Below are 16,300 nucleotides of genomic sequence, written 5' to 3' on the forward strand. Positions count from 1 at the left end.
ATGAGCAGACAATCGCTTTTGAGCAATCGCAGGAGAGGACCGGGAGGCTCGTCTTGCGGAGTGATTGAGGAGGAGGGTCCCTTTGCCCAATCTCTACCCGGAAATGCGCCGAGCCAAACCAAGAGTGCTGCTCTTGTGCTGCCTTCGGGCATGTCCGAATAGCGTGTGCAAGGGCCAGCCGCACGCGATTTCCCGACTGGGCTCGGCCTTCTGTTCGGCTGCCGGAAACTCACCCGCGCCGTTCTTCTCAACACCCGATCTACTCCCGATCCTCCCACTTCCTTCATGCTGGACCTCTTGGCGGTGGAATAGACAGATCAATCTCTAGCAAGTACAAGAGCCATAGACAGTGGAGATAATGGTATACAGTCTGCGACTGAGAGAGTTACAGAGCGTGCACGATGAGCCGGCCTTGGCGGTTCTTGTCGCCGCCGATGGCCTCGGTGGGAAGCTCGGTGGGTCGTGCCTTGCCCTCCTTCCAGATGCGCCACTCTTTTGCGTCGTCTTTGCCCTTCAAGCCGGCAAACACGCCGTCGGATTCCTCGCGTTTGTTCTGGAGCGCCATGCGCTGCGTGATCTGGGCATTGACCTCGAGGATCGACTGGACCGCGACGCTGCCGATGAACTTGGACATGGACGGCAGCAGGAAGGGAAAGTCGGAGAACGACGTGTGCTGGCTCCCCGGCATCGTCTGCTCCTGCTGCTCCTTGTGGTACGTCCAGCCCTGAGCGGGAGCGTTGCCGTTCTTGCTGCACAGGTCGCGCTCGAACGCCAGGATCTTCTCGGCTACTTCCTCCAAGTTTCTGCCGACAACGTCCGGAGTGCCGTACACGGACGGGCACGAGTAGAACTCTTCGTACGTGACCCAGGCCGTGCGGAAGCCGGCCTGCTTGGCCGCAAACGTATCCCACGTGTGCGAGGCTACGAACCAGATGCCCTGATACTCCTTCTTGGCCGCATTTGGGTCGATGGGCTCGGCCTGGATGCGACGCAGCACCTCGGCATACACCTTGGGATCCGGCTTGGCTACGCCGATCTCGTCACAGCTAAACAGACCGATGCCTGAACCCACTGCGTTGTGCTGGGCGCTCCGGCCGGATTGTGCTGCGTCACTGTCCAGGTCGGCACCATCACTATCGCCCAGGACACGCAGGAACGAGCCGCGCCCGAGCTCGAGCGAGCCGTTGGTCGCCGCCCACACGTCGACCTTGCTGACGGAGGCGGGTAGCCGTCCCTTGCCATCGCGGTCGCGGTAGATGCGCGTGAGTGCGTCCACCATGCCCGGCCTCGGCTGAAGCTTCTTGAGCGCGCCCATCATCGTCTCGACCACGCTAGGGTCAAAGGGATTCTCGAGCGCTTCTTCTGCGGCTCCTCCGTCTGCAAACGAGCCTGCCTTGGCAAGCGCCTGATGTGCCGCGTTCTTCTTCGGCAAGATGCCTGCCTGCAGCAACACGCGCGGCAGAGTGCCCTTGAAGATCTCGCCGATGGGCTTGTACTGGCCGCAGGCGCTCGAGTAGGTAAAGTCGCGTTGGGTCGCATGGAACCAGTCCATGACGATCAGCTCGGGTACGATGGGAGGGAGCTTGTCCGACGCCTGCAGTTGCTCCGGGAACAGCGAAACGAGCGCGTCGATGCAGGCGGTGAGCCCAAAGAGAGTGCCAAACATGTCATGAACGATGACCAGTCGCGAAGGCGGTCCAGCAGCCACTGGCGCGGCCGCATCCACCTTTTCGGTGCCCTCGGCGCCGATAGTGAGAAGCCACCCTTTACCTCCTGTGCTCGCCTTGGACGCGCGCGAGATGACGGCGACATCGTCCATGTGCGTCTTCCACTGGGTGAAGTCCTCGCTGTTGATGGTGTAGAGCGGTTTGCTCACTGGCACCACCCCTTCTCCGCTGATGGGGACGGGCTCGACCCAAGGATCCAGCACAAGAGCCTGTGCGAATGGGCAGTCGGTGTGGCGTAACGCTTGGATGGCGGTGGCACCACCAAAGCTGTGCCCAATGAGCCAGGCGTCGTCCATACGAAGCTTGCCTGCGAAGGCCGCGAGGAGCTGGGAGCGCGTCTTGCGCGTCTTGGCGTCGTCTTTCTGCGTGCGGGTGCACGACTCGACGAGCGAGGCGGCCTTGCCAGCCTGAATGTCCGAGAGCACGTCAAAGACGGCAAGCACCTCGCGACGGCGCATCTCGACCTGGGCACGACGCAGGTCGAGCGGTTCCGGCTTGCCATCGACCTCTGCGGGACGGACGTAGATCTTGTTTTCGATCTTGGCGTTGGATCCGCCAGTGAGCCATTTGAAGAAGCCAGGGGATGCCGAGGGTTTGCCATCCTTGGCATCAGGGTGATAGATGGTGGTCGAGGCGCCAGATCCATCGCGGTGCTCGACAGCAGCTACGATGATGCCCGACCCTGCAAGTGAAGTGCAGTAGGCGGAGTAGGCTGTACGCGTGCCGCCCATGCCGTGGCTGAAGACGGCCACGGGGAAATCGGCCGAGTCCTTGGTGGAGGCAAGCGATTGGTCGACGGATGCTGGAAGCTTCTGAGATACGACGTTGTATGCGGGGACGAGGATAGGAAGGGCCAGATATTTGGGGATGCCGGCATACTTGAGCAGGCCGCCAATGCTGCGCATCTTGGGCGCCTCGAGCCAGTCGAGTTTTGAGCCAGTCTCGCCGTTGTTGGCATGCTCGGTGGGATAGTAGATTGTGAGAAGGATCGTATCTGCCGAGATTACCGGCTTGGTTGTGGCGCCATCTTGATACGTATACGGTGATGGTGATTCCTGCGTGATGGGTGCGGCAAGCGGGATCTCTAGGGTGACGGTGGACACGGCGTACCGAGCATCCGAGGCGGGCTGAGGTAAGGACATGGTGTCGGGCTCCCTTGTGTGCGCCAGTGACGCAGTCTATGGTGTCCGATGGAAAAGATCTATGTGTCCAACGGCGGGAGCAGCTGGTTGTGAGAACGTTGGAGCTGGAAGCGCCGTGCAGGGGGGATGACGGGGAAGGACAGGTGGATGCAAGCCTCAGCCTCCACACGGGTCCATCTGTCGATCTTTTATCGGCCTCTTCCACTTGGCAGTTCGGGCAGCTTGATTTCACAATCGAGCGCGCCGCATTGCCCCGCATGCATAAAACACCGGCAGGAACGAGATCGAGAGGCCCGACTGCCACTTTTGCCCATCTTTGCCCGCCTTCCAACGCGAACAGGACAACGTGCGGGTCGGGATACGGAAGGCGGCCGTCGACCCAGAGCATCACTCACGGGAGACGGAAGACGGGCCTGTGCACGGTGCGGATGAAGAAAAAGTGCAACGTGTTAGACTGTTCACCTCCGGGTGGATTGCCGGGCTTTGGAGGGCGACTGTTGCCGGTGCGGCTTTTGTTTGCCCCGCGCTGGACGGAGACGATGGCTGGCATTAGCGCGCTCGCTTGGCCGTAGGCGCTGCTAGCTCACAGCATCGTCGTTTCCCATCGCTTCAGACAGACACGTCCAGAGAGGCGCACAGCCAATGCACGCACCATCCGATGCCGGGAGAGGGCGGGTGGCGTCTGTGCAGGATCGGGTCTGCAATGTGGTGCCGGAGCAGATGGAGAGACCTCGCAGGCAGAGGCAGCTGGGAACTTCGGGAATCCAAGCCTGCACTCTTTGCTGCGTTGTGCAGGATGCAGCACGGGACTCGGTAGACCTAGAGCCGTGGTCGTTGCCCTACGCAACCGACAGCGCCATACCTGCTTTCGCCTGGCCTTGCTTGGAGAGCAAGTCTGCCTGCTGGGCCTGGTGTGGTCGTGAGCAGCGGGATGCATGCCCGCAGAAGATGAGAAAAAAAACCCCAAAAGGCGCTCTCGGATTTTTGGAAAGCAACGCTGCAAATGGGCGCGCACTCGATGCATAAAGTGCAGGAATGGTGCTGCACGCCTGCCGACGAGAATGGCCGCCATCTCACGCCCGAAAGCCGACGCTGTGCATCCACAGCGGGCCATCGGTCGATTCGTCCACGCCAGCCTTTCGACACGCAGTGAGCTGACATGCATGCTACGTTGCTCCTTGCCATGGTCCGAAGCGAGGTGTTGGAAAGATGAAGAGAGAGTGGCGAATAGACGCCTCTGGCTCGGACCCAAAAGACTCGCTTGGACGCAGCCGAGTATGTCGAGCAGCTCGGATGCGGATCGTGTGCTTATTTGGTGGGCTGCGTGGATTGAACTGGCTCTGCTCACGAGCGGCGAGAGTTCGGGGTTGGCCGAAGAGGGGACCAGCCTCGTTTCGCGACCAGTTCGCATCGGAGGGCAGCTCGGCGCCAAGCCCGTCTGGAGCACAGCACTGCACAGCGCCAGGAATGTAGCTGAGCCATGGCGCCGCGCGTGTGCAAACGAACGGAACAAGCGAGCTGGCTGGACCCTCGTGGACGTGCTTCCCTGCAATGCTCGGAGCCAGAGCCAGAGCCAGAGCCAGAGCCAGAGCCAGAGCCAGAGCCAGAGCCAGAGCCAGAGCCAGAGCCAGAGCCAGGGCCAGAGCCAGAAAGGCGCCGGCCCCTCCGACCTTGCGCGACAAGCTAGTCACCATCCACCAATCGTCGTGACGTCCTGTCGCCGTCACGTCCGCGCAACTTTAGCTGCATTGGTAGTGAGACGCGTTCCGACGGGTGGTCCACCGCTACCCCCTGAAGAGCATGCTTCGCTACGACGAAGCCAACTTGACTTGCGACTCGATCAGGCGAGCAAGCGGCAAGCAGGCTTCGATGCCTCAACCAACCCCGCTTTTGCTGCTGCTGTCGAGTGACCTGCGCCGGACTGGGCCCCAGTGCAGACAATGTGGCGGAGCGCAAAATGAAAATGAAGATGGCAGCTCGCCTGTGCGCTGGTCGGGTCGGAGGCTTTGCTTCCTGCGACCAGGGTGCAGCTCCATCTGAGACATGGACATCTGATTTTTGCAGATTCGAAAGAAGCCCAGCGTTGGACTGCTGGACTGCTGGACTGCTGGACCGCTGCACTGAACCGAAGAGGCAAGTCAAACTCTGCCTGGCAAGTCGGCTCACCACTACTTTTCATGAACTGCAGATCCCAGCTGTCTCTTTGTCTCGGATGCATGAATTTCGGCTGGTACCAACCATGCGCCGAGCAAACGCAGCGTTGCTCTCTCTGCCCATTCTCACCACATGCGGTACACTTGACTCCGCCCTGCGCCCTCGCCCCTCGGTCCGCCGTTTTTTTTCCCAGGCTCGCTCCAACTCCTCCCTGGCTCCGAAGCTTTTTGAGCCGTCACCCCGCGGAATATGGTGGGGCCGCCGATGGCCGGCCTGTCACGCTTGGACCGTTCGGAAGTTTCAGTATGACAACCCACCCCGTGCCTACTGCGCCAATCTGGCTGCCATCATCGGTGCAATCCACCGACCTCGCTGTGACCGAAAGCAGCCTTGGGCGAGGGCGGTGGAGACGAGCCGAACGAGACAAGGCTTTGATCGATATGGCAGGGCGCTGCAGGTGCTTTCAACCGACTTTCTCGTCGGCGGGGCCGATGGAGTTCGGTGCAGTTCAATTTGAGCTGCAAGCTGTCAGCTCGCTTCTGCGTGCGTGCGTGCATGCAGCAGCTGCACTTCGCTTCGACCCCATCTGCACCACTTCGACCAATTAATCCCCACTCTTCTCTTCCCTTTTCTGCTCCTCGCTCAACCTCCGGTCTCTTCGGATCGGAGACCGGCCGGAGCTTGAGCAACTTTTCGTTTGCTTGCCACACCCATTCACTCACGTTGGGGTGATCCGGCGAAATGGCCTCTTCGATGCACTCCGACGGCATTCTCGTTCTCTGACAGCTATTCGCACCCCGAAAATTTGAGCCCAGCATGGCCCCAGAAGGGCCGCACCTGCTCCTGCAACTGCAACTGCAACGGCACGGCATTCGTTGTGACCAAAGCAGATGCAGACGCACGTACGCTTCTGCAGTCGCGGCTCTCTTAGACGGCATGTGCAGCTGCAGCCGCTCACTTTGACAGCCATCATCCTGCCGCCCTCCCTCGAAGGTGACGCCCAGTATATAGTCACAGCACCATCGTCCCCCTTCCGGCAGCCGTCCCGTTGTCTCGACCACCTCTGATACCCCCGTCCACTTGCTACGTTCTTTCGTTTCGCCCCGCCTCCCTCGCTCTTCGTCTTTCATTCGTTCGGCCCGCCAACTCTCCTCCATCTATTTTCTCGTCTGAGCGCCGCATCTCACATCATCACCGAAAACATGGCGATCATTGCGTCGCCAGAGCTCGCCATGCTCCAGAGCGATACGCTGCACGCCACCACCCCAAGCGCATCCGCTATGCAGGCAGAGATCATCTTCAACGTGCTGCCGCCATCGGCGGGCAAGTCGTTCATGGTGCTGCTCATCATCATGTGCCTCTGCCTCGGCGCCGTCGTCATGGAGCTCTTCAACCACATCCGCTTCGACATCAACCTCATCCGCAAGTCGGGCTGGTCGCAGCCCGCCAAGCTCGTCTCGCGCCTCGCCTACCTCTCCTGCCGCTACCTTTCGGTCGTCTGCCTTACCCTCGTCGTCCTCTTCCTCTCGCTCAAGTTCGACAACTGCAAGGCCATGCCCGAGGCGTTCAACATCCTCGGCATGATCCTCCTCGACTCGGTCTCGCTCGTCTTTGTACAGAGGACCATGGCTCTGTACAGCTGGAAGGCAAAGATCGTCACACCCCTCACCCTATACTACTGCGTCGTGCTGGCTGCCGCAGCAGTGTGCATCCCCTTTTACGGCGTCGGTTACCGCATTCCGGGCACAGAGTTCTGCGCCTACGACACGCGCAGGCATCTCACCCGCACGCTCGTGGCCAACGTCGTGTACAAGTCGCTCAGCATGGGCCTCGACGTCATCATGCTCTTGCTCACCCTCCACAGGCTGCTCGACGGCGGTCTCAAGGCGATCCTCAACAAGAAGCCGCAGCAGCTCTACTCGGGCCTCAACGACCGCAGTCTGTCAAGCTTCCTCATCCGCCAAGGTTTCCACTTTTACGTGCTCCAGCTCGGCACCGACATCTTTTTCGTGTCCACCTACTTTTCGCTCACCGAGCCGTCGTACCAGGTGCTGGGCACGGCGCTCGTCTTCTGCGTGCCGCCGATTGCTGCTGCCGCTGCGTTCAGAGAGATGGGCAAGAAGGCCTCGCTCATCACGCAGCGCAACGGATCCAAGGTCAACGAGATCATGAACTCGACTGGCTCGCCCTCGGGCGACAACTCGGCAGCCGCTCGTGGCACGCGTGGCCTGCGGGGCTCAGCGGCGGCCATCAGCGGTGCGAACCACGGCGCGGAATCGGCGGTGGACCCTTCGGCAGTGGGTGTCAACTCGTTTGTGCTGCAAGCTAGGTCGAACCCGGGCAACGGCAGCGCGCAGCCGGAAAAGACGACGCGCATCTCGTGGGGAGGTCGCCGCAACTTTACGCGCTCGCGCAACGATCTCACCGAGGTCGACAACGGTATCCTCGTCACCATCGGCACCGTCTCGCGCTCCGAGGAGGTCGACGAGCAGTGGGATGGCGGCTCGCCGCGCTACTCGTCCGACAACCCGGACCCGGACACGCTCGAGATGCAGCGCCAGTGGCCGAGGCTTGCGATCAAGAGCCCGAACCCGGGATCCGAGGCGGCACACAGGTCGTCCGAGGGCCACAGCTCGAGCGAAAAGGTGGACCCGGACGGTGTTGGGTTTGAGCCTGTGCAGGTGCCGACGCTGGCGCGCCGACCGACGGGCGGCAACCATGCCTACCCGCCGCACCTTGCGCCGGCGGTCGAGGCGGGCAGTCCGTGGATCCCGCAGACGCCCGAAAGCCCGTACCCAGCCACGCTGCTCTCGCCACGCCAGTTCTCGCGCAACCAGTCCGTGTCGGACGCCTCGCGCGCAAACTCCTTCTCTAGGCAGCAGCAACAGCAACCTCTGGATGAAGACGACAGCCCCTGGCGCGCTCTTTGATCCCAGCTTTCTCTGATCGTCACATTTGTATTTTAGGAGCATCACTCTAATAGAAGTCACCCGCAGCGTGCATCAGCGCGAGGTGATGTCAGAAAGAAAGGGGGAGTTGGCATGGAGCACAGGGAAGAGAGTTGAGAGCAACAAGCGTCAAGGGACCAGCAGCGAGATCTTGCCCACCAAAGGCCTGCACGCCGCTCGTTGCGAGGCATCGCCGCATTCGCAGTCACCACGAAGTCCAGCACTCAACGCTCGCAGGCCTTTTCGCTTTGCTGAATCTAATTTATGGTATTGCGACGCTAGCGCGCGGGGGGTATGTACCCAAACGCAGCAGGCACGATGTCTTTAAACAGCAGTGACGGTATCATGGGGTTGGAGAGCGGACCAAGGATCGTCATGCTTGACTCTCTCGCCCGAGTTGGTCCTCGAGAGCGCAGGCATATCGGGAAAGTCGAGGAACGAACTAAACTGATGCAACGACGCTAAGCTTGAGCGCTTGCTCGTGGGAGCCGACGAGTCGTATGCCGAACTTGGGCTTCGACTCAGCTCTGGTTCGGGACTGCCGTTCTCTGCCTCTAGACGTGCACGACCCAATGTACGGTCGAGTGTGGCAGCAAAGTATGCTCCGGCAGGAGAAGTACCCGGCGACCCTGCAACGATTGCACTGGCAGTGGCAGTTGGAGTCGGCATATCGTCGGTGGTGGGCTCGAGAATCGCAGGTACCGATCCGGGCGCTGCATAGATCGCCTTGCGCTTATCTTTGGGACTCGTAGTCCCCGCGGGAATGGGCGGAAGGCTGGTATCTTGTAGCGTGAGCTTGGACGGTCTTCGGATCGATTTGAGTGGACGCAGAGGGTGCTTCTTCTCGCTTGGCGAGTAGAGCGCCTTGTCCTGATCCACGTGCTTGGACGCTGTGGCCAATTCAGCCTCGCTACCGAAGGACGATGCGCTGCTGATGGAAGCGACCGACGAACGCAAGGACGAGTCGCGAGATGCAGCCGAAGTGGTGGACGATCGTCGGAGCGACGACGCACCCACGCTCCCGTACGCTCCCTCTGTCCCCGTGCTCAGGTGGACAAAGTTGGTGGGTGCCGAGATGACAAGCCCGGCAGGCTGGTTCTCGACCTTGTTCCTGCGGAGCGAAAGCTTGAGCTGCGCCGAAATGCTGGTCTTGCGACTGAGTGCGGGCTGGCGGGGTTGCAATGATGATGTCGACGTGGACGGAGCATGCTCGTCCTTGTCGTGCATCCACCGAAGAGGGCCCTTGCGAGAGCGAGCGGCAGCCGAGCTTGGAGCGAGGGTGGCTGAGCGCAGAAGCTCCTGGACAGAAGCGTCGGCCGAGGTGGAGGCCCTCCTGTCGTCCGCCGGCGCATCAATGTCGAGAATGTACTGCTTCTGTGGCTGCTGCTGCGACCGAGCGGGCGAGGCTGGGATCGGACTCGCTGACTTCGGCGCTGCGTCGGTTTCGTGAGTCGGCAGATTGAGCGACCTTTCCTGGAGCACGGTCATTTGCTGAGCGGGAACGGGCGTGGTTGGCTCCTCCTGCAGGAGCTCTAATGGGACCTTGGGAGCTGGCTTTCTCTTGATGGCCCGAGTGGAGGGTGTGGTCGACTTGCTTGCGCGACTCGGAGGTGATGCTGGGCCTTGCCAGATGTTGGCTTGGGCCTCCCTCGTGAGGGATTCGGACAGGCGTGGAGACTGCATGTCTATTGAGAAGCGCGCAGAGAGCGGAACGGTATGTAGGCAGGAGTCGCCTGCCGCCGGCGGTACAGAGGAGCTATATAAGAGAGTGAGGGTGGCGGTGATGGTGATCGACGAAGATGAATGAAGCTGGGCAATTAAGCTAGCATGTATAGCGGTGGGACAAAGCGAACCTGTTGTAGCTTTGGGTTAGAGGTAGGCCTTCCGAAGGCGGTGCGGACTTCCGTGTGCGACTTGACGAGAAGGAAGACGGCTGGGTGGTGGGTGGGGGTTGGTACAGGGGTTGAATGGCCGGTGGGGACGCATCGGAGGATTCGAGTACGGAGCGACGGCGACCTAGAGCGGCATGATGAGGCCTCGTCAAGAGCAAGCGAGTGCAAGGGGATTGCTTGTGGGAAGCCTGCGTGGGTGACAAGCACAGCCGAGCCGCCTCGAGTGTGGGGAGCGAGGGAGCATCGCGAGGCTTTTCGCCGCTCCACAAGCGAAGCCGGGTGCAACATGGTTGCTTTGCTACGCTTGGATCTGCTGGTTTAGGAGGTCGCTGTGACGCTAAAACGCGCGCGCGCGCCATCAACTTCATTTGCGTTGCAAGCCTGAAGCCGCACCCTGCACTGCACCCTGCACACATGCTCAGGTTGCTTCATTCCAGCCGCAGCGTGTTCCCAGCCACCAGTGGACGAGCTGCAGGAATGTGCACAGTCGGGGGTCGAAAGAACAAACACGGTTGCAGCGAGTGCATGGAGACTGGCGGGGAATTGGAGAGAGTGGGGTCATGCATCTGCACTGTGCTGCAAGGGAAGAGTCGACGTGAGTCTCGACTAAAAATCAGCAGAGCAGACAAGAGGCGGTCCAAGGGTTGCCGGGGTTGCGCGCTGTGTGTTGGTCACATTTTGGCCTCGGCATGCGCTGAGCCTCGCTAAAGAGAGAAAAGGCTCTTAGCGGGCTGTGCATGTGCTCCAGCAGGACTGGAAAGAGCGCGCCAAAAGTAGACGCGTAGAGCTCTTGCCTTTCGCGGCTGCGAATTTCCGGCCAGCTGCCCGTTTGGAATTTGTCAGTCTGCGGGGCATCGACGACGGGCATCCGAACACAGCCAGCCCAAAGGCTATGCCTAATGACGAAATGCCCAGCCCCGTATAGACGTGCAAGTCCGGCACCTTCCACGTTTGGCTCCATCGTCGCCTTGCCATCGTCGATATGGAGTACAGACCCTCGTGAGGAATCGATGGTCGGAGTGGCACGGATGAGGAGCGCGTGGCGTTAGTGGGGTGGGTGCCTGCAGGTCGATCCCGCTCATCTTGGATGAATTCCCGATGGGACGCCCCACCACGCGGCGGGAACGTCCCGCAACCTCATCATGCCAGGACTGTCCCCGAGTTTGCTCAGCTTCCACCACACCTTCCAACAATGCAAATGAGCTCTTCGCGCGGGCAGATCACCAATGTAGATCACGACATTCGTCAAATGAGATCTACGGTGGGGCTTCTTGGCGTGGGAGCTACTCTACTTGAACAGAGCGATCAACACTATCAGACCCACTATCAAAGCTCCCAAGATCCACATGCTTGCTGTTGGCAGTCATTCCGACGCAAGTAGCTCAAAGTCAGCTACTTTTGCTCTTCACGTCTGCCCAGTGATGTATGAGACTCACTGTGGTCTTTGAGACTGCTTCTGAGCCGGTCGAGTTGACCCGCTGCACCACCTAGCCGCAAGCCCGTCCTGTCGACGTCGCGATCAAACTCGTCCAGCAGCTCGTGATGCAGGTCGAGCTCTTCGTTCATCTGCAAACTCAGCTCGTGCTGGCGGTTGAGCGACGCCGAGAGAGCATCGAGATGCGTATCTTGCTCCTGCCATTGTTGCTGCTGCAGCCCTGCAAGATCCTCGTTCGTAGCGTCGTTCGCGGCCGATCTTGCTACGTCCTTCGACTGGTTTGATGCTTGAGGCTTTGGAGAAGCTGGTTGCGTATCTGATTGCTCGTGATCGTCGGCAAAGGGGTTGTGGTCCGGCGCAAGAGGCCCAAGGTCCGACATGGCCACGACTGTCGTTCGGCGAGCTTAACCCGTTCCGCCTGGCTTTCTACTGCATGTCTTGCGCCTCGATCACGCCAAAGACTCGACCATGTGTCCCCGCAGAACTCTATCGTGTGTTGAGACGGTGCTGACCACACGAAGCGATGGTTGGCATTCAATACTCCCAAAAAGTCACGACCACCATCGTCCGTGCATTCGGATGGAAGAAGTTCGGAAGTCGGAGTCCTCATTTCCGACTTCCTTTTTCTTCGCACGAACGTTAGGCCCTGCACGTCACACAGACAGAAAAAAAAAGAAATGCGCGGCCGAACACTGCCGACGCTTCCGACGACGGAGCCCGGAGAATTTTTCGCCTGCTGCAAGGTATTGATGGCTTGCATGCGCCAGCCGCCTCGAATCCGGAGCAGGACCCTTTATAATACTTGTGTGCTCGATAGGCAGGCTCGGGAGAGTGCCATCCTATGCTTCAAGCTCCTTTGATCGCAGTGTGCAGGCGCCAGCGAAAGTCATGGTGGCAGACGGTGGCCTACGTTGGCTGCTTCCTCTTTTGGTCCACTCACTGCGTCTCCGGTTGCTTTTGGTCCGGTAGGCAAAGGGCGCGGACACGTGGTCAGTAGCGCCCGGCTTCTGTCGGTGTCCACTGATGCTCGGACGGACGGGCATGCTTCAATACGCACGTGCACCGGCAGCGACTCGGCACGGCAGTCGAGAGCCGGAGCGAGTTTTCAGCCCGCCCACAATGCAGGGCCACACCATCGGACGAAGCTCGGGAGAACTGCGAGCCAATCGTGGCGGCGGCTGGTCAACGCTATCGGGCAAGCGAGCGGTTGGACCCGGACAATGTCGCTGGGTCGGCCCGATGGGTGACAGCAAAGCAGTCAGCAGCGGGTCAGGTCCGTTGTGTAGAGCTTTCCGAAGGAGCTGGCAGCGGCTTTGGATCCCAGCAGAGCCCGCGTTGCCAAGTCGCGCGCCTACTCGCCAAGCGAAATCTCACCGGCACGGAACAGCATGGGCCGTCCTCGCCTCCGTTGGAGCGCCAAGAGCCGCGTGCAATTCCAGCAGACGACTGCCGCTTTGCCACCACGTCAACCCCGAGCATGGCGTTGTGCGGGGCTATCATCTCTTGACCACACGAGCTCGAGCTGGGGTGGCAAACATAGGGCCGTCGGAAACGCTTGCTGGGCTCGGGTTGGACAGCACTTGGAAGTCGAAATTTTTCTCAGCGTGTCTGGCTTGGCTTTAGCGGTTGAGCCGATGCAGGCTAGCTTTGGGTCGCACGGCCCAGGCCATCCACCAGGATCGCGGGTCCAGACGAGAGCGCAGAGTGAGCGCAGTGACTTCATTATTCGTTTCCGATTCTTCCGCTCAATTTGAGCCCAGACTCGCGCCGTGCCTGCAGCTGCGCAGGATCGGAAATTTACCCAAGAAGGATGAATTTTGGCGCTGCAGCTCTGCGCGGAAGCCTGTGCTGAGGACGAGGCGTGCCCTCGCCTGCAAAACAGTCACGCCTCGGCAATCACCCGGACAGCTGACCCTGGCAAGCGGGCCCTGCAGCCCAGCCGGCTCATCCGGATGCGCTGAAGAATCATTCTCGATTGGCTGCTGCTTTGGACAAACGCATGATTGGACCTTCCCACGCTGCCGATGCGGCCAGGGTCAAACCAGCCACGAAATCTAGAGACTGCGCGCGACCACGGCGAAAACTCGAGTCTGCGCTTCGTCCATACTGTACTCTGAGAGGTCCGTTGGCCGAGTTGCAGCCACGAGACAAAGAGCTTGCGCGTCATGTTGCCACACAAGCTGCTCCGCCAAGGCAGACGACTGATGAACTTCATCAGATGCGCAGGGCACAAACCCATCCTGAGTGCGCGAGTTGTGGGGCTGACGTGCAACCGCGCAACGGCGCAACTCTGAGACCAGCTGGCCGATTTTTCGGAATGAGGTTCCGAGCGCACCAGGAAGGATTGCGTCAAAGCCCCCTGGCAAAGCCAAGCCAAGGCGAGCAAGGCTTCTTCGGCTCACACTCCGAAAGCGTAAAGTGGCTCGTGGTTGGAAGGCACAGCGTTCGGCCCTCGATTGGTCACCGGCCTGCCAAGCGACCGGTAGCATCGCTCCCGTCCATGCGCACCTGCCTACATCCTCGCTGCATGGCCACATCGGCTCAGCCGTCCGCTCCTCTTCCTCTGTCCACCATCGCTGGACCTGCCGCCACACAGGCACAAACCTCCGACCAGCAGCAGCAGCAGCAAGGAAACAGCAGCAGCAAGAGCAGCAGTGCGCCCACCGTACCCCAGAATAGGCTCTCGTCTACTGCCCCACGTCTTCTCCGCTTCACTTGGCAACGCCCCACCTCATTCGTCCATCCAACGCCCCAACTCTGTTTTCACTTCCTACCTTCGCCAACCCCGTCATCCGTCGTGCTTCGCCCCACTTCGGCGCTTTCGCCTTGCTCGTGCAGTCCTGGGTCATCCGCCTCGCTCGTCAATCTTTCCAACTGGCCCACTTGACCTCGCTGGCGAGCGGTTGTCCGCTACTGCACTCGCGCCTCTGCCCGCTCACCACACCGGCGGGACGGCTTCCGACGCTCTCCTGAATCCTTTCGTCCTTGCCATCCTCCATCAACAGAGCCAAGCGTGGGTCCTCGTCGCCTCGCATTTATAGCTGCGCCCCTTTGAGGCTTCGTTTCCTCCACCCCGCCCCGCCTGCCCGAGGTCTCGCCCAATCACGAAACACATCTCCCGCATAGCTTGGTCTTCTACAACAGCCCTTCAAAACCATGAGGTCTCGACGCTCCAGTGTGGCGGCGCCTGAGTCGACCACCGCAGCCGATGTCGCTGTGCCCATCCAGGTCAACCTGCCTGGCCGCGCCACTGCCAGCAGCAGCGCCAACAGCAGCCAGGTCGATCTCACCGGTCAGCAAATCTATCTCGCTGCCAACTCGCAGTCCGGCTCTACGTCGCCCAGCGGCGCCATGTACGAGCTGCGAGCCATCGCCCCTGGCGAAGCCGCCATGCCTGGAGAGATCGTCAAGGACGTCAAGACCGGCAAACACTACAAGAAGAGGCCCGTCACAAAGCCAGCCTACTCCTTAGGTCACACCGACGGCGCTCCCACCACCAGCGGCGCTGGCGTGCGCACCACCGGCCGCATCGGCCTCGGCCATGCCTTCCCCACCGAGGAGCAGAACAGGCAGTACAAGGCCGATAAAGCAATACGCAAGTCCAACAACGGTTCGGGCACCAGGTCGCCTTCCGTCGCAGGTGGCAGCGCCTCCGGCCACCGCACATCCATGGACGTCAACACCTTGGAGGGCCGCGCACAGCTCTTCTCGCAGCTCCGCGACTTGATCCACCAGGAGTTCGAGCGCGCCAACCGCGGCCAGACCGAGGAGCTCAGGAAGCACGTGCAGCAGGCACACCTCGAGCAGCGCCAGCACTTTGAGGACCACATCGAGGATGTCAAGGAGGTCATCTCCGACCTTCCCCAGGCAGACGAGGGCGCCGCCACCGAGGACACCGTGCTCAAGAAGAAGGAGCTCGAAGCCACCACAGAGACCGCCGTCAACACCGTCGACGACGCAAAGCTGAGCGACTCGGACTCCAAGGGCAGCGAAACCACCATCGTCAAGGACCCCGAGCCCGCAGAGAGGGGCTACCGCGACGAAGAAGACGACAGCAGCGTCGATGAGTACGAATTCCCCAACAAGTGGGCTGCCATGCGCTACAAGCTCCGCGAGCCGTTCGCAGAGTTCCTCGGATGCTTCATGCTCATGGTCTTCGGCAACGGCATCAACTGCCAGGTCACCGTATCGTCGCTTTACGACCCGAGCGCTCCCAAGGGCGACTACCTCTCCATCTCGTTTGGCTGGGGCGTCGGTGTCGCCATGGGTGTCTGGGTCGCAGGTGGTATTTCGGGTGGTATGATCAACCCAGCCGTCACCATTGCGCTCGCCTGCTTCCGCAAGTTCCCCTGGAAGAAGGTGCCCGTCTACATTGTCGCCCAGATCCTCGGTTGTCTGGTGGGCTCGCTCTGCATCTACGGCCTCTACGTCAACCCGATCCGCCTCGTCGACCCGGACCAGACAGAAAAGACCGCGGCGCTCTTCACCACTTATCCCGCCGAGTTCCTGCGTCAGCCGTCGACACGGATGAGCTCGTTCTACAACGAATTCTTTGCTTCCACTATTCTGCTCATCGTCATCCTCGCGATTGGTGACTCGAGCAATACGCCTCCTCCCGACGGCATGGCTCCCATGGTGCTGCTCTGGTTGATTTGGGGACTTGGCGCCTGTCTCGGCTGGCAGACTGCCTATGCCGTTAACCCGGCGCGAGACCTGGGTCCGAGACTCATGCTCTATATTGTCGGCTACTCGCCCGATCTGCTCTGGACCTTCAATGCGTGGTACTGGCTCTGGACGCCCATCATTGCCACCATCGCAGGCGCGCTCATGGGCTGCCTTGTGTACGACGTCATGTGCTACACCGGTGGCGACTCGCCCATCAACAGGAAGGCCAAGAGCCACGCACCCGCGTTCGGGCCCGGCTCCAAAGAAAAGATGCCCGCGGCCATCAGCCCGGCTTGAGTGTAAAGTAGGTAGTGAAATGCAACATTTGTGCAAGTTT

At 60.6% G+C, this 16,300-nt stretch overlaps 5 protein-coding genes across 5 annotated transcripts; 3 read left to right on the forward strand and 2 right to left on the reverse strand.

Annotated features, from left to right (window-relative positions):
* Positions 1-385: 385 nt before the first annotated feature.
* Positions 386-5,793, reverse strand: PAN0_003d1996 (phospholipase A2; the record flags this gene model as incomplete). The annotated part of the gene is made up of 9 exons (XM_014802951.1): positions 386-2,882; positions 3,265-3,447; positions 3,522-3,567; positions 3,732-3,777; positions 3,885-4,320; positions 4,376-4,583; positions 4,753-4,984; positions 5,392-5,494; positions 5,594-5,793. 9 exons carry the CDS (start codon positions 5,791-5,793, stop codon positions 386-388), a joined length of 3,951 nt encoding a protein of 1,316 aa, XP_014658437.1.
* Positions 5,794-6,225: 432 nt separating this feature from the next.
* Positions 6,226-7,953, forward strand: PAN0_003c1997 (uncharacterized protein; the record flags this gene model as incomplete). The annotated part of the gene is made up of 1 exon (XM_014802952.1): positions 6,226-7,953. One exon carries the CDS (start codon positions 6,226-6,228, stop codon positions 7,951-7,953), a length of 1,728 nt encoding a protein of 575 aa, XP_014658438.1.
* A 342-nt stretch (positions 7,954-8,295) lies between these two features.
* PAN0_003d1998 (uncharacterized protein) lies at positions 8,296-11,678 on the reverse strand (the record flags this gene model as incomplete). The annotated part of the gene is made up of 6 exons (XM_014802953.1): positions 8,296-9,727; positions 9,825-10,192; positions 10,278-10,332; positions 10,643-10,759; positions 10,855-10,924; positions 11,300-11,678. The coding sequence occupies 6 exons, from the start codon at positions 11,676-11,678 to the stop codon at positions 8,296-8,298; spliced, it is 2,421 nt and encodes an 806-aa protein (XP_014658439.1).
* Positions 11,679-13,825: 2,147 nt separating this feature from the next.
* PAN0_003c1999 (uncharacterized protein) lies at positions 13,826-14,185 on the forward strand (the record flags this gene model as incomplete). Its single annotated transcript, XM_014802954.1, has 1 exon — positions 13,826-14,185. One exon carries the CDS (start codon positions 13,826-13,828, stop codon positions 14,183-14,185), a length of 360 nt encoding a protein of 119 aa, XP_014658440.1.
* A 269-nt stretch (positions 14,186-14,454) lies between these two features.
* PAN0_003c2000 (aquaporin) lies at positions 14,455-16,260 on the forward strand (the record flags this gene model as incomplete). Its single annotated transcript, XM_014802955.1, has 1 exon — positions 14,455-16,260. One exon carries the CDS (start codon positions 14,455-14,457, stop codon positions 16,258-16,260), a length of 1,806 nt encoding a protein of 601 aa, XP_014658441.1.
* Positions 16,261-16,300: the final 40 nt, after the last annotated feature.

This window comes from Moesziomyces antarcticus (genome assembly GCF_000747765.1).
Source record: "Moesziomyces antarcticus DNA, scaffold: scaffold_v10003, strain JCM 10317, whole genome shotgun sequence".
Taxonomy (NCBI): Eukaryota; Fungi; Basidiomycota; class Ustilaginomycetes; order Ustilaginales; family Ustilaginaceae; genus Moesziomyces; species Moesziomyces antarcticus.